A 23,923-nucleotide genomic window follows, 5' to 3' on the forward strand; every position below is an offset into this window, starting at 1 on the left:
TTCAAAAACCAGGCAAATTTTCTCAGGCTCATAGCCTTTGATGGGGTAAGACTAAACTTAATGAAACTTATATATTTGACATCAGCATAATAAACCAATGATTTTGATATATCTATTGGTATCAGGACTCCGTTTTTTAGAGTTGCGGTTACTATTGAGCTGGGTCGCTCCTTACTTACAGTACAACTGTTTGATAGGCTTAGATGAGGTCACAGCTCTGTGGATACAGCTTATTTAGAAGTTCATAGAGAGAAGTCTCGAAGTTCACGGTTTTACCAGGTGAGGAACATCTTACAAGATTGTGGTGTGGGATGAGTATGGAGTAGTGCGGAGTGTGGAGTTGGAGGAGTATGGAGTAGCTATAGATAACGAGGTGGTAAATATGACAGAAAATATTTTGCAAGATCAAGATGATAAATGTTTGGCAGTATGAAAAACGCCTTTCTGATTCCCTGCGCCTCTACACAGTGGTAAAGAAGATACGGATGAATGAATATTTTTTAAGGTGTATTTAAGAAAGTATATTATTGTATTGATGGTGAATAGTTTAGGACTTTGGGCAAAAGGAAAATATTTAGGGAGGAGGCTAAGGCAAGAAGGTCTTTCCTTTTGCGGAGCTATGGGTCTCCGCAGGAAGGTCTTTCCGGTGTGGAGATATGGGTGAGATTGTTGGTCATAGGATGTTTGAAGAATTGAGCGAGTTCAAGGAAGTGTATGGAGACATGGGCGCCCATTTGGGGGGCAGGGGGGGTTGTCGCCCCCTCCTGGCTGAATGATGCTGCCTTATTTTTATATTTTTGTTCTGAGATGTCTATTATATAGCATTAACAGTGCCAATTAGACGAGGTTTGCCCCCCCTGGAATTCAGCTTATTGGCGCCCATGTATGGAGAGTGTAGGTTTAATGAAAGATGCCTGACGAGTATAGTGAGTGATGAGTGTTTGTAAGTGTTGAAAGGACAGGACGATTTTTCAGACTAGCAGTGGAGCACAAAAATATATTTTAGTAGTTTATATAATGTTTTTGTTTATCTAGTGGGAATTCATTAGAATTAAGTTTTTGTTTTGTATTACCATGGCATTAGAACTTTTAGAGGAATGAAAGTCATTTTGTTTATATATTATCTTATGCTCAATTGAGAGAGTACAAACAATTTTAAATGAGAAGAATTTTAATAAATTCCCTAACCATCCTGAAGTATAATCTTGTGGCTCAAATGAAGACTATGGTACAGATGATGTCTCTTGCATCCCTGCCTAAAGCCTAAATGTCGCTCCTTATTCCATATGAGGTATGCCCTAATGACTCAGAGTATGGTAAAGGTGCTGCCTCTTGCATGCCTTAGACCTTGATACTACTTCATATTCCACTTGATATGCTATACTCTGAGGAACCTCAAAGTAATCGAAATGCCTCTAGAATTGTTGGTTGATTGCAAACTGACATCGACAAATAATCTCGTTTAGACTTACTTTCGGTTGGCGGTATAGCTGGTCAGTGACGCCAATTTGGAAGAGGGTATTTCTCCTTCCCCAAGATTTTTACCATCCTCGCCCATCCAGATTTTGAAAAATGCATTTTCTGAGGTAGTTCCATTGGAAACAATAAAAAAGAATTGTCCTGAAAATTACATTTTGCCCCCGCCCTCAACATTTCGTTAATTGGCACCACTGTATCTGTTATGTTCAGTGAAGTTTTGAGTCCCTAATTCACATCTAAAGCCAATTCATAAACTTATGTGGAAGTTCAGGAGCAAGGGAAACCAGCTCAAGGTCTAACATATACCTAGCCACAAAGGAACTAAATGGGTCCTTCTTTTAAGTGGAATGTTAAGGATGCTTTCAGGTATAGAGGAAATGCTCATTATTCTCAAATGTTGTTTTCTCAATTCCAGACTAGGGACATGTCCGTAATTTATTATTGGCTGAAAGCTGGGTATCATTTTTACAATATGTTCATTTTGTTTGGAGCCTACATAGTTCTGCTCTCTGTCAACATTGCCATCAATCTGATGAAAATATTTTCATCGAATTGATCAAATATAGGCCTATTTTCTTTGAGTGCCCACCTCCTGCAGGTGAGTCCAAGATTTTGAAGCATTCATTCGAGGGTTCACAAAAACGAGAAAAAGGCTGGGTTGGTATTGGCCATCATTTCCCCGATCAAACAGAATTAATAATTTCTAAGCGTATTAACCCTTTCCGACGAAGTGGTTCCAACGTGAAACCACCTTTTTATATTTCTTTACCATGATTCGTATGTGGTAAAAATAATAAACCACTGGTCTAGCATATGCCTAGCAACGCTATCTGACGGGCAAAATTTTATGGGCAGTCTAATTGACACCTAGTCAGGTGACACCAAGTATTTAGATTGGACCACGTGCTGTTTTTTAATAAAAAGTAAGAAAGTTTAAAATACTTGGAAATAGTAGTATCTTTGATATTATTTTCATGTCAATTTGTTCTTTGTGTAGTAGAGTACAAGTTAGTAGTATCACAGTTTCAGATATGAAGCACGATAAGGAGATATTGGACATGAGAGGCTGGTCCCCAATTACCACCTTGCAGCATATGCTAAAAATTTTTTTTTTTTTTGCGTGGTTTGAGCTTGAGACCACTTCAGCAGCTCGACAAAAAAATGAAACTCAAGCAATTTCCATAAAACTGAGTCTAGCATCTAAAATCTTAAAATAAATTTGCTCTTTTTTATTTTTTAATTCTAAATTCTTGATCTGATTGACCACATCGTACTTCAAAAAAACTTCTAAGCTACTCAGAAAGGTGTTTCGTTCACCCCAATTACTCGAGATGAAATGAAAGTTTTTTTAAGCAATAAGTATGCTTATGGGTGTCAGACAGTACCATCTTATTGAGATTTCTGGTCAAGTCATGATGAACTCAGAGATAATTACATCTCTGGACTGATGAATATAAGCCGTTTCAGCTGGCTTCTTGCTCATGTTCATCTCAATAACAATTTGATCTTACCTCGGAAAGGAAGTGACAACTATGACAAACTCTACAAGATCAGGCCTCTGATTGAAGAACTACGCTCAAGCTTTTGAAAGATTTTAGAGCCTACCAAAGAGCAGGCCGTCGACGAAAGCACGCTCAAATTCAAAGGACGCATCGCTTTCAAACATTATGAAGCCCATAAAACGAGGCTACAAGATCTGGGTCAGAGCAGACACAAACGGTTTCGTTTGTGATTTTTAGGTCTACACCAGGAAGTTATCTGACACTAGAGAGTTTGGACTCGGAGAACGAGTAGTTATCGATCTTACCACGGGATTGGAAGGCAAAAATTATTTCATTTATTGTGACAATTTCTTCAGTTCAGTAAACCTCATGGAAAAAAGGAAGAACAACAAGCTCTACTGCTGTGGTGCAGTTCGGGCAAACCGTAAAGGTCTACCCAAACTCAAAGCCGAAAAAGAGCTGAGACGAGGTGATTCGGACTACGCTGTGAGTTCAGATAGAATCTTTTTTATATAATGGAAGAAAAAATGATGTGTACAACTTCTTTTGATGACTCATAAAGGAAGAGAAGTGACACAGATCGGTAGGAAGGAGAAAGATGGATATATTGCCCAAGTCACATGCCCAAACGTGGTCGTCGAGTACGTTTATGGGATGCGTCGACAATGCTGATATGTTGAAGTCTCAATGGGATTGACAGAAAAAGCAGAAAGTGGTGGCACCGCCTACTGTGGCACTTCATAGACATTACAACGATGAATGCCTTTGTCTTGTTCAAGTTGTCCACTATACCAGATGCTAACAAGACGACGTTGAAAGACTTTAGATGTCGCATTGTTACTGGTTTGGTTGGAAGTTATTTGTGCAAGGGTGAGAGAGGTCGGGCATCCAGAAAATTGAAAATTTTCCCCAAATTCAAGCCTTGCGATCCTCCATAAAAGAGATTGGATCAATAAAAAACACTTACCTGTTCAAGCTACATCCAGAAGATGTGCTCAATGCAGTACAAAGATTAAGCCCCATCGCACAAAATAGCAATGTTCAGTTTGTAACGTTCTATTGTGCATGAATTACACAAAGAACTGCTTTAGTTCTTTTCACTAGAAGTGAGGTTTTTTCTGCACATGTTTCAAAGTGGTCTCTACCAGACACCACCTTATATTTCATTTCATAGTAGGAATAAATTTTTTTTAGTTCAATATTTGTCGGTTTCTAAGCCCAGGGACACAGGAAATGTAAAAAAAAAGCGAAATTTTCTGACGATTTCATAATTCGTGCCGGAAAGGGTTAATAACATATTAGAGAAAAATATCACAGGGTAGTCCCTAGATTGCCTATGCCAGCCACAGTACGGCTGTGGCAAACCAAAAGGTGGTAAGAGACATTTTATAAATTTTACAGGAGACGTGAAAAACGTTTTAAACAAATAACCCAATTTAAAACTAGGAAAATAAGTTGCTGGGAATCATTTCTGAACATGAGCAGACGTAATTTTTCGGGCTGAATCACGGGGTGCTTTCAAAAATCCAACTTTCCATTTACTTTTGGCACTTTTGTCACTTATCTCCTTTGGTCGCGTTTTTCGGCAGACCAAAAGGAGGTATGTGCCATTTTGCCGTTTAAAATTAAATGCGAAAAAAAAAATTAAATTTTGACAATGTTTTCAGCTAAACTTTTTTACCGACATTTTTTTCTTACTCACCGAATAGATCATGTTGAAAACTACCCTCTGATGCCACCCACGCCTGTGAAACGCAGAAAGCAGAGGTCAAAATCGTGCAGAAACGTCTCCTATGTATCGCATTCTCAGAACCATAACTTCAACTATTTTAATGCAAAAGAACGTATAAAAGGATTGTTCGGTAATTTGGAAATTGACCAGAAAACAGGAACAACATTCCACTTCAATTAAAATTTTAGGAACTCAAAAAAGCAAACATAATTATAGTCGATCTTGTTCTTCACATCCCTCAAAAGTGAGATCAGCTGCTTTGTCTTCCGTTGGTATCTTTTTCCAGAATTGTTTGGATCTCTGGTAACTCATGTGTGGTACCAGCTTTGTCATGATCTCACCTTTTTTCGAGGCATTTATTCCCCTCGGTTGTTTCAGAGACTTTGGCAATCCTTTACCAAGTTCTTTCTTCGCTGCAACTGTAAGGAAATCGTAAGAGACAAGCTCCTGATCAAAATTCTCACGATAAAGCATAGAGGATTCACCTTTTTTGAACACAACTTCAACTATTTCTGTAGCAGCACTGGTTAGTTATCTTTCTTCTTTTTGGAGGACTTTTCGTTTTTCCACTCGCGAAAGTCACTGATGCAAAGCTCCCTGACGCGAGTATTTTCCCTGGAATCTTCCATCAGCTTCTTCAAAGCGCCAAAGTCCTCAACATTTCTGTTCTTCTTAATTTTAGCCTCGATAAGTCCATGGAGTCCATCGGCAGACATATGAGTATGAGCTTTCGTCAAATATTTGATGGTGATCTTGGCGGGTGCCCAGGGTTCGTTCGAAATCCTCACTAGCATAAACAACAGAATGTAATTTTTATTTTGTCCACTACACTTGTCGGCATAAAATATGAATTCATCTATGTCCCTATGCTCGTCAATAAGTGCATGATAAGCTGAAGCAACTGCGTCTACACTTCTTCCGTAAGTTGCCCCGTGCCAGACAATACAATAGGCTGGAAGATGAGCCGACCCTGTGGTTTGGCTTTTTGTAGTCACAAACGTTTCGTTGAAATATACCAGGTGGCTCATGAAAAAATACTCCCTAACAGCAGGCCTTATTGGGAGTATTAGAACGTTTTGCATATCGACAGTGAAAATCAATGTTTTTGGTGCAAAGCTATCCTTCACGTCTCTCTGGAGCTGAATTCGCGCCTTTTCAGCCATCTGCCAATTAAACTGATACTCCTGTTTTTCTAAATCTGTTGCGGAGCCTTCGCTATCCTTCAACTTAAAAACCTCGCAATACCCACATACGTCTGACTTTGGCATTTTGTTGGAGATCTTCATCGCACTCAACATCTCTCCGTAACTGCGCAACGAACAATTCTCTTCTGGGAATCGCTCCCGAAGATCTTCCCACATATCTTTAACTGAAATTTCTCTTGATATATACCTAGTATATGGTGCATTGTATCGGCGATAGTGAGCGACACAAGGCTTATAGGACTCGATGTACATCCCTTAATACTATTTATCCACTTCTTTGTGCTGGTTGCCACCCCTTCTTTGTTTTGGAAATTATGACACACCGTCTCGAAGAATTCCTTCAACAACAACTTCGAGAACCTTGGTGTGCTTAAGGCCAAAGGTGGCTAAAAATGTTTTTTGACACACATGGATCATATCTAGTTTTCTTCTTTTCTTCAGACAGTAATGAAAGTGACGAAAAAATACCGGCGTGGACGACCAAAAGGCACTAAGTGACAACTTGAAAACTTGTTTTACTGGTATCCACGGCAGCCCAAAAGGTGATAAGTGCAGGACTTGTCCGTCGGTGAACTTAACTCCTTTTGGCCTGCAAGACAGCCCGAGAAATGCACATAACCCCTTTTTAACGGATCACAAAGCTTTGAATGTCTCGGGAAGGAAAGGAGATACGTACATTATGAATAGATCAATCGATCGAACGTGTTCTGTTTGGTGGGGATAGGGATAAAACTCATTTTTCGAGAACATGTCACTTGCTGCCGTTTGGTTAGCCACAGCCGAGTAGCTGTTCTACAGATCGAAAGATGAAAGGAACTTTTCATGATGGCCTGTATACTTTGTTGCATAGAAGAAGAAGAGATTGGTTGAAAACAGGTGCAACCCCAATCTTCAAAAAGGTTCCATTATAACTGAACCCGCGTGTAACTGAACCCCAAGCAACTGAACCCCCATGTAACTAAACCCCCATGTAACTGAACCCCCGTATAACCGAACCCTCGTGCAACTCAACCCCAGTGCAACTCAACCCCATTTAACGAAACCCCCGTGTAACTGAACCCCCCTATAACCGAGACCACGTGTAACTGAACCCAAGTGCTTCTGAACCCCCGTGCAACTCAACCACCGTACTTACATTGGGTAAAACGCAATAGGTTATGAACCGTAGTTCTGTAACTACGGTATAGTCATTTAACCTTTAAACTGTTTTAAATAAAATGGCCGTCCCGAAATTTAGATCGGATGTATTTGGGGGAAAAATAGGGCGGGGGGGAAGCCCTCCGATCAATTTTAACTCTGAAAAATTGCCCGTGAACTTTTGATTCCCAAACTACTGAGCCCCCCCCCCCCCAAACCTCATACAAATTTTATTCTACAAAAACCTTGTGTGTTAGCAATGAGCAACTAGCTTAACTTACAGCCCTTTCCCCAGGTGCTGCTGGTGGGGTTATTAACCCCAAAGGCATGGTTATTTGACCTTTAAACTACTTTGAACAAAATGTTTATTTTTATTTTGATCGGATGTGTTTGGGGGGGGGATTGTCGGTTAAGAGGGAAAGGCTGATTGTCCTGTGATTACCTTTGATTCTTCGAAATTGAACTTGAACTTTCAATAACACTATTATTACTTCTACTGCTCCTACTACGACCTCTGCTACTATTAAACTAGCACTATTAAGGCTACGGATATCAAGTTGAAAATTTGACAGAATGAGGTATTTGAGGTGGAACTTGAACTAAATCAAAAGACACTATGTGCATGCAGATTTTCAAAATGGCATATCTCAAAAAGGGATTTGTGTATTAAGTTCGAACTTTCAGAGAGTGCTTAAAGGGAAAGTCAATTCACCAAAAAGAAATATGTGCACGCTCAGGCCTGGATTTACCACTAGGTCCCTAGGCCCAGACCTAGAAGCGCATAATGCTAGCGGGAGCAATAAATTATCACTGAGTATTTTTTTCCTGACAAAAACTGGACTGATGTGATTTATCGTCGCCAGGTGCACTCTGCCGCCACGCTGCCTATTCACAGAAAAGGGACTTTAAAACAACACAGGAATTCCATGGTCATTTATAAACTGTAAGATGTCTCCCAAGAATGGTAGCTGAGAGTTCGGTATTACCCCTCTCTTTCATCACTTTTCGCTCATCAGTTGTGCTCTGTTAACACACAGTTACATGGGGGTTCAGTTACACGGGGGCTTAGTTAAATGGGGTTGAGTTGCATGAGGGTTAAGTTAAAGGGGTTTCAGTTGCACGAGGGTTCAGTTGCACGGTGGTTCGGTTATACGAGGGTTCAGTTATACGATGGTTCAGCTACACGGGGGTTCAGTTACACGCACACCCTTCAAAAAGGTCGGAAGAGAATTTCAAGAACTACCAACTAATCAACATGCCCTCTATTTGCTGACAATAGAAAACTGACGAATAAATGAGACTACCCATTGCAACATGGCTTTAGGTCAATGGTTTCACCTAGGTATTTCTAAAATCCTGATGCCTCTACTCGTAATATTTAAATTTGGTTTTTTCAAAATTTTACACGTATTCACCTGAAGGAAGCTTAAAAGGTCATTGGTATTTGGTACACCAACTTCGTCAAAAAAAAAATCAGGTCGTCATCTAGGCATATTTTGTGCTAATGAAAACTATTTTCTGTATAAAAACCTTTTTATTGCATGACGTTATTGCAATACTTATTTTGCTCTTTAAATGCATTTGAATGTGCCATCTTTCCCTTGAAAGGGGTTTTAAATTAAGGATCTAAGATATAGTCTGCCAAAAGGGTGCACGTCCTGCCCCTGACTCACCAAAATATTACCATGCCCCATCGGTGGGGCCTGCACCGCATGTTGGGAATTACGGCTTTAGAGGAAAAAGGTCTATCGACAGTAACCTGATAGTGACCTAAAGCTTGGTCACAGAACAATCAGAAAAGATACTCATGTACACGTATTTTCCATGGACTTGACAAGAGCTTTCAATAAAAATCCCCATAAATAAATGGTTGGGGAGTTAAATCCCATGGGAAGAACTGTTCATATTCGATTTTTTTTTTTCAATCGCGAGCAGTGACTGCATCTTTTTAATCATCAAGTATGATGCATAGTATGATGTATAGTATCAAGTATCATAGTATCAACATCATAGTATCAAGTATGATGCAAGTATGATGCATATGATGCATAGTTCAACGATAGCTCAAAGGAATCATTGCTAAATAGCAATTGCTTTGAGAGATGGTTTCCAGATGAACGTGCAGTATTGAGGAGAATGGGCTTCAAGTGCTTTTCCGTTGTTTTATTCTACCTTTAGATAATTGGAATGAGCTGTTTCCATGCCTGTGAGGCCTGGCAATTAGGGAGTGTTATCAAAAGTGGCGCTCGTGCATAAACCGTGGGGGGAATATATTTTTCAAAATCTAGGGGGGATTCTTTTCGTTTTTTCAAATTGGAAACACCAGAAAAGTACTTTTTATGAAAATACCAAAAGGTATTTTGAAATCTACTGAGTACAAATGTCCTCGTCCCTCCCCAATTGGTACCACTGGCTACCAAGTATCTCGCGAGTTTAAATATACTGTAGGCAGCCATATTAGGTAACAGGTCTAATGAAGCTTTTATTTTAGAGGATAATCGAACTGTATGAAAAAAAGCCCATTGATTAAAAAGGTACCTTCAGTTTTATTGAGTAGAAGATTCGGTTGAATCGATGTTCCATTCTCCCTCCCAAGAACAATTGAGAAGTGCAATATTCGTATAGAAACAGACTGAAAATAAGTATTAATGCTGGGGAAAAAAATAATATTTAATCCTAAATATCTGCTTCTTAGTAGCCTACCCCACGAATCCGGGTTTGTGTACTTTTATCGTTTTTTGACTGACATTTTCCAATGGGACAGACAGTGGTGGTCCGTAAGAAAGAATTTGCGAACTCCATCTCTTTTCGAAAGAAATGTTATTGTGTTTCTGTTTCATAAAACTATCCTCGTGCCCAGACCACATTATAGTCACACTTGTCGATAAAATCAAAGTTACGCACGACTACAGCGCCAATTATGTACGCCGTTCTAATTTCTGGAGTTGAACCTTGTTCAACTTTCAAGCATAAAATTCTTGATTGACCAATCAGAGTCACGATTTAAGGGATAATGTTTTGAAACTAGAAAAAATAAAAGCTTGAAACAGCAATTTTTCTATCAGTAACATAAATCTGACAGAAGTTAAGAAGACGTAGTGTTAGTAAAGAACTGTTGGAAGCAAGTTAGTGTTGATACAAAGTTTTTAAACCAATTTTTTGCAATTTTAAATTGTCCGGTTCTGAAATGCAATTGTGGCGCCAAAATCAAGAAAAACCCCGGTACTTATTTAGGATCCGATAAACACGCGAGAATTGTATTGAAGATCAGATAGCATTACCCGGTGAGATTCTGTATAAACAACGGGTTTCTCACTCCGGGAAACTATATTTAAACTTTAGTTTTTTGGGTTTAGTGGGAATAAAAGGTACCTAGGTTGGGTTAGTTTAGGTTACGTATTTAATATATACGCTTTACCTCCTCCCCCCTAATGTGAAAATATATAGCCCAAATTTGTTTCTGAACTATTATATTTTCATCCTATTTTGTTTATTTCACTAGCATTAGCGAAACTTCACTTCTCGTGTTTGTCGGATTCTAAATAAGTACCAAAACACCTTGTCATTCTTGAACTTGGCCTTTTTATCGACAGATATGACTATAGTGTAGCTATGGCATCATTCTAAATTAATATAAATGCGAATTACAACATGTTTCCAGATGACCGCTAGTATTCTGAGCGCATGGTTTGTTTAACCACTGTTTCCTGTAGCAACATACATAGAATCCGCATTGTATTAAACCATGTTTTTTTAAAGCTTAGCCAGTAATCGCAATTGAGTAGTTACATGTATCAGAACTAAACTGTAGGAAGGATTAAGAGACAAGTTTCATTCAAACCGGTATTTATTAGTTTGGTATTTTTCTTCTTGTTGAGGGCTGGGCATGAAAACACGTCATTGAATGGACATAATTTGACAATTAGTGATTTTTAGACAGTTCGCTCTGAAGTGTCCAACCTGAAACAGTTTTGAAAATGAGGATGTTTGGCTTTTTGGTAGGCTATGTTTCTTTTGAATTTCACAAAATAGGAGGATGAATTATCTGATAATCAAATGAAATCAGAATGAGGTTGTAATAAGATCTAGTTTTGGTACTTAGGTATTATCCAGAAAATACGAGAGAATTGGATCGCGAAAAATAGTCAAGCAACATCTTTAGCAAGACAACTCTTTTGTCTTGGCAGGCTAACAGGGGTTTCTCGTACCGTGAACAATATTTAAACTTTAATTTTTGGGGGTTTAGGGGGGAAAAGGTACCGGTAAATATATACCAAATCATATTATTGAGTTTCAAATAAAGTGAATACACAATTCGATGCCTTTTTTTATGCTGATTACGAATATGGTAAAGTTCTACCAAATAATATTATTGAGTTAGAAATAAAGTGAATGCACCATTCGATGCCTTTTTTTGTGCTGATTACGAATATAATAATCATTTCTATCGGAAATGAATTTCAGCCTCCCCCCCCCCCTATATATGCCAAGTCAGGGTTAGGTTAGGTTGGGTTAGGTACATATAGGGGAGGCGGGCTGAAATTTATTTCCGATAGAAATGATTATTATATTCGTAATCAGCATAAAAAAGGCATCGAATGGTGTATTCACTTTATTCCTAGCTCAATAATATGATTTGGTGGAAATTTACCACGAATATAATAATCATTTCTATCGGAAATGATTTTCAATTCAGCGCTATTTTTGTTGACGGCATTTGAAAAACTTGAAACGGTAGGAAAACGGTTTATATTTGAGTTGCCTAATAAATGAGGTTTAAATTGTTATAAATAAGTATTTTTGGATCATGTTACCTTTGAACAACCTATTTATAAAGTAGTGATATGATTTTTACCATTAGTCAATGATTTAACAAGTTTTGATAGTTTCTTTGTGTGTTTACAAAAACGAAATACATTTGGGGCCCCTTCAAGGATTCAAGATGCAAATAGCCCCAGAAGCGATTATTGAATTACGAAAGAGCATAAAAAAAGACACCAAATGACATTTTCACTTTTATTTCAGCTAAATTATAGCGCCACCTAGAAATTTAACCTCGATACACATTCTCGAGTGTGTACTATAACAAGGAAGTACGAAAAAAGTTTTCAACAAAGTTTTAAAAAGAAGCGTAAAGTACGATACTAAAATCCAAGTAAAGTAGAAATATAGCTGTGACTATTTTGCCTGTGTATCCTAGAGCGCCGGTATAACCTCAATGTCCTCAATGTATATTAAGAGATCGAGTTATAGCCTATAATTTGAGGTGGAGTCCCATTCTCCCCGGAACATGGGCCTATCCAGGATTATTGTTTGGGATGAATAAAAAGAACAGTACAAAAATGTATCAATAATTTTAGGTACTTATGTATTACAACGACCAAACTCAAGAAGGGAAGTTAGGTTAATCTTAATGAAATGTACCAAGATCTGATGAAAATAAAATTCTTTAGTAACAAAATTATGGAAACTACAACAGAGAACTATGGAAAACAGGCTGTCCAGAACGCATTAGGGGCGTTTTTTCACTCATCAATATTCTAAGATATTACATATTTTGTCAGAAAATGCTTAAAAGTGAAATCTTTGAAAAAAGATCTTACATCTTTGGTCGTTTTGGTGCAAACATCTTTCATCATTCTTCTCTGATCAGGGGTCTGAGAACAATGATGAGTAAATCATCAAAGTTCTCTCATCATTGTTTTATATGGCAAAACAGTGGCAGTCTTCACACTTTTTGCTAACATCAGTGAGCTGCAAGATCTTAGAACAAAGATGAGTTAAAAAACGATAATCTTTGCAGAAAGATGTAAGATCTTAGATGTAAGATCTTAGTGCTAAAAAACGGGCCTATTATATTAAATACCTAACCAACTCTATATGTTAAATATTTAATTGAAATATACCTGCATAGTAGTTAATCTCACTCAGGCTATGCTAATTATCTCCGAGTGCACACAGAGAAACTGGTTTTAAGATAGATCAAGAACAACAGTGCGATCTCTTTAATACACTAGTAGGTGCCTTTCTTTATGTGCATTTTGTTACTTATTACGAGACGGACAACAATTTCGGTGGGTGGGAGAGGTTCAAACCCCGTGTCCCCCCTGGATACGGCCTTGCCCCGCTACTACTACTTACAACTCGCCGCAGCACCAAGTCGCTTGAGGCCAACACAGCTACGCACGACCCTGTTCCATCCTAATCTACTCAAAACCTCCGTCTTTACACCCTCCAGGAAGTTTCCATTTCTCTTAGTTCTTTCTTTACGACATCCTCACACCCCAACCGCGGACGACCTGCTTTCCGTTTAGTCCTAGATGGTTGGCCAAAAAGTACAATCTTTTTGCCCTAGCCCTGGAATGGGAATGCATTTACCTAAATCTAGGGGACATTTTTTTTTTTTTTTTAATGAAAATTCCAAAGAAGGTTATTTTCCAATCAAAACACACAAAAGAATATTTTTCAATGAAAACACCAAAAAAGCTATTTTCCAAAACCTAGGGCGGGCTAGAAAATCTAGGGGGTAAGCCCCCTCCCCTCACTGCCTTCACAGTTGGTGCCACTGCCTCTGATGGAATGTTATGGACTGGACTGTTGGTCTCTTTGATTATTAATAATAAACAGAACAAGTTTTTTTCGACTGAAAGTAGGTCTAAGGACTAAAACTTAAAACGAAATAAAAATGATTCTGTATATGGGGGAGGGGCTACCCTTTCCTAAACCCTCGCTCTACGCTAAAGTCTTAAAGCTCTTTGAAAATAATTCTCATTCGAATTCAATGGCCCATGTGTTAGAGCAGTGTCTCTTAAAGAACTGTAGCAACAATCTAAACTTTAGAGTGAATAGCGAGGGTCAAGGAAGGGGTAGTTCCCTTCGTGTACGGAATAGTTTCTGCTTTTTGCTCAACGATTCCCAGAAATTCTATATGCGTCGAACGCTTTCTGTGAGGCCGTATGCGGCTCTTTAAAACGTGTGGATATAAGTGCATCGGGAATTTTAGAGTGTATCATTGAGAAGTAAAAGGAAATAGGGAATTTACAATTGTAATACAAGTGTGTCATTAGGTTTGTTGTCTCATAATTTATCGCATTGAGTTTGAAATCAAACACGTTTTTGCTGCTCTGAGATTATTACCTGTGAGAGGAGGCATTTTAAAATGATTTTCCGATGGAGAAAAGTTTTTTCAAAAGCTAATAACTTCATAAGATTAGATTTTATTTCTGAGAAACGGCTATCACATGCCTAGCTGGGCCGAATTCGCGCTTTAGAGTCAAAAAGTACATACAAGAGGAAGTAAATATAAGTCATAAAAAAATAACTTGCATAAAGTTTGAAAGATATTCGTAAACACGGTATCGAATAGCATCCTACTCTGATTAAACCACAGAGAGGAAAAGAATAATAGAGGGCAGATCCTGCTAATTTCGCGGACAGCTTCCGGCGTTTACCCGAGACTCCGCTATATTTTAGAATGGAATAAATTACAAAAATCTGACCTCAGGGGTGGTCTTAGGGGAGAGACAGAGGGTGTATTTGCTCCGGGCGTAGAAATTTTAGGGGCGGAAAATTTAAAGTAAATAATCTAATTGTTATAATCCTTTTGTATTTTTTTAAATTTATTTTTATTAAAATATAGTTTAATGAATGAAAATAATTAATAAAATATTGAGTAATTAGTAAAATAAAAATAAGTTAAAATCATTATATGATGATTATTAAAATAATAACATCAAAATAGTTAAAAAATAAATTATTGTTTAATTAATAAATCGAAAGTGATTGTGTCAATAAATAATCGTTTTGTTAAAAAATTGGCCTGAAAAATCTTATAAGAGACAGGGGGGGGGGGCTAATCAAGATTTTGCCCCGGGAACTGCCAGTGTCTGGCCTCTGTTTCCTTTTCTGTCTCTATAGACTGGACTCAAAATGCCTTTAGTGAGCCTTGAAAGTCACATCTATAAAATTTGTAGGCTTTGACACATTAATACTGACTTTCAGCAGGGTAATGTCAAAAAACTAATTTGGTTCGTCTCTTTCAGCTAAGGATGGGGCACGGGACCGAGTTGGAAGGCTGCGGGAAATGCATCAAATACACCATGTTCCTATCCAATTTTCTAATCCTTTTTGGAGGGATTGCCGTTCTTGCTGTTGGAATCTGGACACTAGTTGAACATGCCTATCTGGAAACACTGGTCGGAACCAATCTTTACAAAGCGTCGGCAGTTATATTAGTTATAACTGGATCAATCGTGTCTGTTATATCCTTTTTAGGCTGCATGGGTGCTGTTAAAGAAATCAAATGTTTGTTGTTGACTTACTTTATTCTGATGTTTGGCATTTTTATTACAATGTTAGTTGGTGGAATTTTGGCATATGCATTCCGTGACAAAGTTAAGGAGATTCTCAGTGCACGGTTGTTGGCATCAGTGCCTGAAGCTTATAATAACCAAACACAGAATCAACGCAGTCTTGCTATAACAGAAGCTTGGGATTTGGCACAAAGGAAGATGAACTGCTGTGGTGTTGAAGGGAATGCAGGTTACGCTGTTTGGCGAAAAATGAATAAGGGATTTCAACCCCCAAATCCGAACGTTGTCCCAAGGGCATGCTGCAAGCTTAACTCTGATAAAACACCGATGTCGTGTCAGGCCACGCCCACTGAAAAGAATGCTCATCTGAATGGATGTTTTCCAAAGATCCTGCAGACGGTTACTGATTCTGGAACTGTTGTTGGAGGTGTTGGTGTTGGAATTGCTTTTGTTATGCTCTTAGGAATGATTTTCTCAATGGCTCTCTTTAAAGCTATCATTTAGACATCTACAGGTTTTAGTTTCATTTTTATATTGTGTAAAACAAGTAGCTAGGATAACATGTCGGCATTTATTCGGCTAATGTATTTTATCTAAATCGGAGAATTGTTCTGAAACATTTTCGAACTAAAGGGGATGGAGATCATATACTAAGAGTCCTAGGGATACTCTATGACTATCGCCCTCTTTCATCTCTAATTGCCCCCCCCCCCATTTAAAAACAAACAAAAAATTTTGTCCGGCTTTTAAAAACGTAACAAAATGCATATAGACAATTTTTTATTTTAAAGTTTTTTGTACCCCTCCCCCCATATTTAGGGCGCCGTATTTAGCCCCCCCCCCCATTTAAAAACAAGAAAAAAATTTCCGGGTCTTAAAAACGTAACTGAAGGCATATAAACAATTTTTTGTTATTTAAAGTTTTTGTACCCCCCCCCCCCCCCCCTAACAAAAATCATGGGTACATCCTTGCTAATGGGAATTATAATCTTACATCGACTTCTCAAAACCGGAAAATGTATCTCATCTTTTCATGAATTTACAGAGAAAGGAAAAAAAAGGAGTTTTAAGTGTTTTTTTTTTTCACGAGAGCTCTCTTCTTTGAGTATTTAAATGAAAAAATCCATCCTAATTACGTCAGATATATTCTTTTGGCTAATAATATGGAAGCTTTTTTTCGATCATGGTTTATCTTCCCTATCTCTTACAAAATAAATGTGCCATCTTGTACGCACCAAGATAATCACTGTCAGAAAATGTGTAAGATGTGCCGTTTGGCTTTGGGCATGATCGTGAAAATTATAATATATAATATGATATATTATAATATGGGTGTTTAAGAATAACTCAAAATGTAACCTTTTTTGAAAGCACTTATGTAATTCATCTTAACAATCATTGGGCAAATTTAACAGTGAAAAATATTGCGACTATTATATATATATATATATATATATATATATATATATATATATATATATATATATATATATATATATATATATATATTATATTATACATAAATTTGTATATATGTATGCATATAGATGTATCCAGGATTTTGATCGAGGAGGGAGGGGGGTACAAAAAACAGCATAGTGTTTTGTATGAGTCGGACAAAAATTCCAGGGGGGAGTGTTAAACCTTGTAATAACTCCCCCTCCCGGTCACGGCCCCGCTTGGAGCCCTCCAAAATATGTTAGACTTAATCTGCTCTTTACGTAATTTGTATAGAAAACAATTTTCTGGCAAATTGAGGATATTATATTCTTTTCCTCTGCTAAAAACTTTGTTTCCTGTAAAGGAAAATCGAAAAAATATTGAATATGGTGCTGGCAAGTTTTCCTACTTCTTATCATTTTTGAAAATTTTACGAGAATTTATTTTGTTTATAATTTCTTTTGTTTCGTTTTTATTTTCATACAGTTTCTATGTAATCTGCAAAGACGTGTAGGTGTTTTATACAGTTTATCAACGATACGTGTGGAAAGGACACTAGAGAATTTCTACTTAGATCTGGACAAGCATTTATCTTGTCTATTTTTCACAGTTATGTACTGCCTGACATGATTTTGACATTTTAATCTTGTGTATTTTTCGCTTCTGTGTGCATTTTCATACTTTTCTGTCCTTCTGTATTTTTCAACTCAACTCAAAGGATTTTATTATCAAATACCTTACAAGGTCATGCTGGTCAGTGGCGATCCTTGTCACTTTAAAAGATAAGGCTCTAAACATATACTAATCACAGCCATACCCGTCGTCATACAAATTTATGCGCAACTGAATAAAAAAATATTAAATAAATAGTGAAACTCGAAATAACATAGTTAATCTTAAACCTAAAATTAAAATTCTAATCTTCTAAATTCTAAAAATTTACACATAACGGAACAAAAAATATTAAGTAAATAATAAAACTTGAAATAGCGAAAACAGAGCCAAACTAAAACCTAAAATACCCGTATCTAAAATGATAACTTAAAAAAAACTTAAAATCAACAACGAATAAAAGGAATAACAAACTAAAAAAAAATGTATATTTACAATTATTGACGAGGGATTGTAGCATTAAAGCCCTTGATAATTCAGGTAACGAAACTATATGCGTAACGAGTATGTCGTGCTGTTACCGACTGAAATTTTAAGCAAAGCCTTCGTTAAATAACTAAATGCAAATGTGTTCAAAAGCAATAATCCATGTTGTTCCGTTTTCCTTCTTTTTTTTTCCAACGGCTCAAGTACACCATTTCGAATTTGAAATTGGATACCGATATGCTCATAAGAAAAGTTGATAAATATGAAATTTTCGATGTGAAAGGAGAAATCTAAATATGTGCTTTGGAGAATATGTGCTTTGGAGCTCGTTGTTCCAAAGCGGAGACTCTTGGGTGCATACTTCAGCATTGAAGAGGAAAACTTATTATCTTCATTATTATTTCGTAATATTATATTTAAAGTGTGAAATTGTTGACATTTTTAGTAGTGTGAAATTGTCGACTAACTGGAATAAAGTCCCTCCCCCCCCCTCTCTAAAGAAAGCCTGTCCTGAAAATTTCGGCTTGGTCTCCCAGCCGTGAGAAAAAATAGTATATACTCTTGTGTTATTATCAGAAACAATCTAAATTGTAATTATAAAAATACTATGGAAGCTACCAATTGTATAACCTCACATTATTGGCTAATTATTAAGGACCCTGACCAGTTATATAAAGTAAGATTGTTAAGTTTAGGTAGACATTTCAGGGTTGTCATTCAGGACTTTGATTTGGGTTCTGATCAACTACGGAAAAGATCTTTTTGCTGTTAAGTTGCAAGAAAGTTTTTTTTATGTATTTTTTAGCCTTGGGATGCATTCCAAGAAACACAGAATATAGATAGTATTAAAGCTTTTGTTTGGAATTTTTTTGAGTTAACCGTTACTGTAACTTAACTGTTAAGTATCTAGTAATCCAAAGTAAGTTTGGCGTTAAAGTTTTGTTGCAGAAACTTTGACAGACAGCAACAATCTTACAGTAGCAATAGTTAAAGAATGTATATGAGGTTATAGTTATTAATGGTTTTAGCAAGGCCGTATCCAGGGGGGGGGGGGGGGTTTGGCCCCCCCCCCCCCCGAAATGTTTTTCTGACTCATAAAAACGTAAAAAAAAATGGACATAAACAAATTTTGTATCCGTTTTTTGAGTTGTTTTTTTTTTTTTGTGTAAAACCCCCAACATTTTTTTTTTTTTAGTAAAACCCCTTCCGAAAAATATCCTGGGTACGGCATTGGGTTTTAGCCAATTGTGTTAAATTGATTTAGTAGTCAAGGGGAGTGTTCGTAGGATGTGTTTTCTTTTTTTTCGTTAATTTTCTTTTACAAATTCCTGATTTTATACAATCCCGTGTATAGAATAGAATTTATTTGCCCTAAAAGCCCATAGGCCATGGCAGAAAATATAAACCAAGAACCATTACAAAGAAACTGCCCAAGTTCTAACATAATCCTACAGAAACCTACTTCTATGATTTATTGCGAGACGAAGGAAACGCGCCAAGCTTCTGATACCCATAAAACACTTATCTGCATATACTCTCACCAACCCACTCAAAATCATAATCCCCCCTACCAAACACTTCAAGTCTCCAATCACTTAGCTCCTCACATTCACACATCAAGTGGTATACGTTCTCATCTAAACCTCCACACATAGGACAAAAATAAGGATCAGCCCTAGACCTTTCCCTCCTGATAAATTTTGTTCCTTGACCCAGTGGCAAAATATCAGCCCTCATTTCAATTAATAACTTTATTTTTGTTCAAACCCACCTTAAAAAATAAAACTTCATCCCAAATCTCCTTCGACCGACAATTAAGACCCAGGGAATTCGAAAGCGAACGCTGGGCCGCCTTCATCACATATGTTTAATACGTTTAAGACTTGGATGTTTGATCAAATTAAAAAATTAGTTTCAATACAATTTATTGTAATAGATTTTATTTTTTAAATTAGTTTCTTACGCAGTCATGTAAAAAGCAATCCAGCCATCGACATTTTATAATTTGGATGTAATCGTATTTAAATGCCAAAGTCAAGGTTATTTTTTCATATTGAAATAGCAGATGGTTTATCTTGCCGTGAGATAAGTTAATTGTTGAGAAAGTTGATTAAGTATCCGAAATTGTTTAACGCAAATGTCTGAATATTTCAGCCTCTATCCGTCCATTTCCTATGCACTGTCTTTTGTTAACGACGTTTATTGTAGTAAAATATTTTCTCATGAAATTTGAATTTGTTTTAGTGAACATTAATTACCTTACAGTTAAAGACGCTACCATCCTAAGCCTAAAAGGTGTATCTCAGGAAGCTCATTTTATAGTTGTTTTTTTTTTTTGTGATTTTTTTTTATACATAGGCTACTGCATTTCTGTCATCGTGTTATTTGTTTAAGGAACTTAGTCATGGAGCTTAACCCGAAACAAAAAACAAAAATCCAGGAAAAAAACTGAGATACACCTCTATGCTTAAATGGTATCATAGGCTATCAGTAAGTAAAATAGGTATATGCAGAAAAGACGCAAACGCATATATTTGTTTTGGTGATGGTCTAATCGTTAAGGGGAAATTGTCTCGAAAACACACAAAAAGCTGCTAAATTAGAGACAAAATATGAAGCAAAGTTAAAAATCTTGGGGTTTAAGGGGGCATGTAGATTACTGGTAAATCTGCTTAACAAGACCTTTAAGAAGACATACATTTCTTCCTGAAAATGGACCTGAGATGGACTTGAAATTTGAATTGACAGCCCTGTAAAATTTTACATACTTGGAATCTGTGAGGGAAATTTTGTAGACTTCATCCGATAAAGACATTTGGAAGCTGTTTGACTTTTGTTGTTCTCAGGACCCAAGAAAATGCCATCAAATTTCTCGTAAAGCTGAAAGTATATATGCAGAAGTAAGTACTCCATAGGTGCCCATAGGGGTGGGGGGGGGTAGGGTTGCGAGCCAGCCCGGCCGAATGACGCTGCCTCATATATATATATATTTTCAAGATTTCTATTGCCGATTAGACCAGGTAAGCCCCCCCCCCTTCTAAAATTCAGCTTATGGGCGCCCATGCAGAACTCTAAATAACAGATAAAAAGATCGATCCTAGATAAAAACTCGGTGTAGTAACCAGACCCAAATTTTTCTTGAATGTAAAGTAATAAGTTTATCAAGAAAATCATGAGTCGCTTCTTACTCTTTGAAACTTAGTTGATACAAAAGTTTAAATTTTAATAAAATTTTCAAAAGGCCAACTTTTAATAAAATTTTCTATTTGTCAACAAACCTATTTTCAATTTACTAATTAGTTAATCATTTATTGTTTGTTATTTTTTAATCTATTAGTTTAAATTATTTAATTATTATTAATTATTTTATCAATTGATTAATGATTTAAATTTTTTAACTGTCCCCTTTACTTTTTTAATAAAAATAAATTACAAAATGATTTTCACTGTTAGATTATTTATTTGAAACTTCGCGACCCTAAAAGTCTTGCGCCCGGGGCAAATGCCCTGTGTCCCTCCCCTAACACCGCCTCTACCCCTGTCTGAATGTTGCGCGTAAGTCTTTTCCCGTTACTGACACCTTTATGTCTTTATATGGGTTTGTAAAGCTACAGCTTTCATTGATTTAGACTATTAACTGAAGACTGCTGGTTTCCAGCGAAACCCAAGTAATCATATTTCAGAAATAATCCCGTAAAGCATGATATTAGCATTTGAGTCCGGTCTTCTCTCAATGTAGAAAAGGCCAAAAAAAGATTGTTTCTCTTTTTTTAATACACTGTAACTATTCCATAAGCCATTAGTGAAAAAAAAACATATGATATTCTTCTGTTGCTCCAAAATATTAATTATAAGCTAAAAAGGTTTGTACATAAATTTATGCATGTTCATAAAAACATTTGTGCATAAATTCACTTTAAATGGCACCTCAGTCAAATTCAATATGATATTCAAGAAATTTCAATCTTGTGTTGAAGTCCAAACTATTTTGATTAATATAACCTATTTGCGTCGAAAATTACATTTTTTCTACTGAAGAGTGAGCAAATCTTAATAATTTCAATAATCTGTAGGAATTCAATAAGCAAGTCACAATTTCAACAGAGGAATTGGATTTTTTTTATTTGTTTGAATTCAATAAGCAAGTCACAATTCCAACAGATTTTTTTTTTTTTTTTTTTTTTTTTTTTTTTTTGACTTGAATTCGAGCAAAACATTTCGTTGGAAATCAATTTATATATATATATATATATATATATATATATATATATATATATATATATAGTGTATTAATTTAGGCTGTGTTATTTGTTGTCACTTTATTTTCTTTTCATTATAGTGAGTAAACTGGGATGCGATCTGTCTTTTAAAAATTACGTGTTGGCTGTGATATTAAGCGAACTTCAAATTGTCACCTGATCATCTTCAAGTAAAACATTGCATACAATTCCCTTTAGGCTGCTCTGTTTGTATATAAATCAAGCCTCTTAATCAGCTTATATATTATCTCGACTATCCTAAGCGATTTGGTTAGGCAATGGCTTGGGGCATGGACGCCTATAGACTGAATTTTAGGGGGGGGCTTACCTGGTCTAATCAGCATTTCCAGTGCGTATAATTGAAATCTCAAAACAAAATATCATGGGCAGCGCGATAGCGCTGCCTAAGTAAAGAGCGATGTGGGCACAATATATTGTTTTTTTTAGACCAGGGCACTTCTTATAGAAAGAAATGCCATAGGAACTCCAAAAGAGCTCATGGAGGGCAACCAGCTCTCCCTCTCCCACTTGAATCACTTCCCCAAACACATCCAATCAAAGTTTGGAGACAGCCATTTCGTTCAGTGTAGTTTTACGGTCCGGAAATTATGACTTTGAGAGTGACCCCCCCCCCCACAAACCTCATAGCAAGGGTTGTAAGTTATGCCCTGGTGGCATATAAGGTTTTTATAGAAATGGTGGTTGTAGGCTATAAACTTCAAAGAGGGCTCATTGGATTGGTAATCAGAAGTTATAGTGCTCTTTTTAAGAGTTAATTGATCAGAAGGCAAATACCTCCCCCCCCCCACACACACACACGTCGTATTTTACAGAAACGCATCTGATAGAAATTTTAAGATGGCCATTTGTTGTAGAGACTTCGGAAAGTGCTCAGTCGGTTGGTAATTGAAAGGGCTAGTACCATCTATAATAATTAAAAGTGATTGGGGGGCAACCACCACCCCCCTACAACCATCCTTACTCCAAACCCTTCCATTCATAATCTCGAAATGGTTATTTTGTCTGACGCAGTTTATGAGTCCAAGATATTATGTTTCTGAGGTGGATAACCCCCTCATGGTGCACAGGGCACGGGTGGAAAGGTATGTTCTGGGGGCATTTAATGCTTATTTGGAAATAGGGTATACACCTTGGAGGGGCCTCATTCATAGGCGTAGGGAGGGGGGAGGGGGGCAACTGCCCCCCTAGACCTTCAAATTTACATTAGATATGGCTGAAAAAGCAGATGGTTTGGAAAAAGTAGTTGATAAAACTCCATCACACTATCGACTGCCCCCCTCCCCCTAGACAATATGGCCATGGGCTCATTGGATTGGAAATCGGAAGTTGAAGAGCCATTTTTTAATACTCAAATTTATCGGAGGGTAGCTATACAACAGCGCCACCCCATCCCCCACGTTATATTTTCCCCCAATGCATCTGATAGAAATTCTAAGATAGCCATTTATTCAAAAATAGTCCAAAGATCCCATAACACGGCCTTTGGGATTGACACAACCCCCCGAAGTATGGGGATAAGGGTTTTAGGTTATGCCCCTGGGGAATATAAGGTTTTTATAAAGAGGTGGTCTTGTGAACTTTAGAGGAGGTTCATTTGATTGGAAATGCATACTTCTAGTTTCATTTTAATAGTCAAGCATGATGGAGCAAAAATAGCCCCCCTCCCCTCTCCCTGATATCCTCTTTTCCCCAAACACATTCGATCGGAATTGTGAGACAGCCATTTTGTAGTCAATAG

The 23,923-nt window shown here is 37.0% G+C and overlaps 1 protein-coding gene across 4 annotated transcripts in view; it reads left to right on the forward strand.

Moving 5' to 3' along the window:
• LOC148943355 (tetraspanin-9-like) overlaps positions 1 to 16,833 on the forward strand; it is a 57,662-nt gene extending 40,829 nt beyond the window's left edge. The window contains exons 1-2 of one of the 4 annotated variants that reach the window (XM_089101658.1): positions 255 to 279; positions 15,098 to 16,833. In XM_089101658.1, the coding sequence (XP_088957784.1) occupies positions 15,104 to 15,871 (768 nt within the window). In that variant the 5' untranslated portion in view covers positions 255 to 279; positions 15,098 to 15,103 and the 3' untranslated portion in view covers positions 15,872 to 16,833. Of the gene's footprint in view, positions 1 to 254; positions 280 to 10,757; positions 10,899 to 10,944; positions 11,054 to 15,097 lie in introns of those variants that run through there. The other 3 variants (XM_089101657.1, XM_089101656.1, XM_089101654.1) reach the window with 3 other exon arrangements.
• The last annotated feature ends 7,090 nt before the right edge of the window (positions 16,834 to 23,923 follow it).

This window comes from Artemia sp. Qi Xiang Cuo, chromosome 15 (genome assembly GCF_049724085.1).
Source record: "Artemia sp. Qi Xiang Cuo chromosome 15, ASM4972408v1, whole genome shotgun sequence".
NCBI classification, from domain to species: Eukaryota; Metazoa; Arthropoda; class Branchiopoda; order Anostraca; family Artemiidae; genus Artemia; species Artemia sp. Qi Xiang Cuo.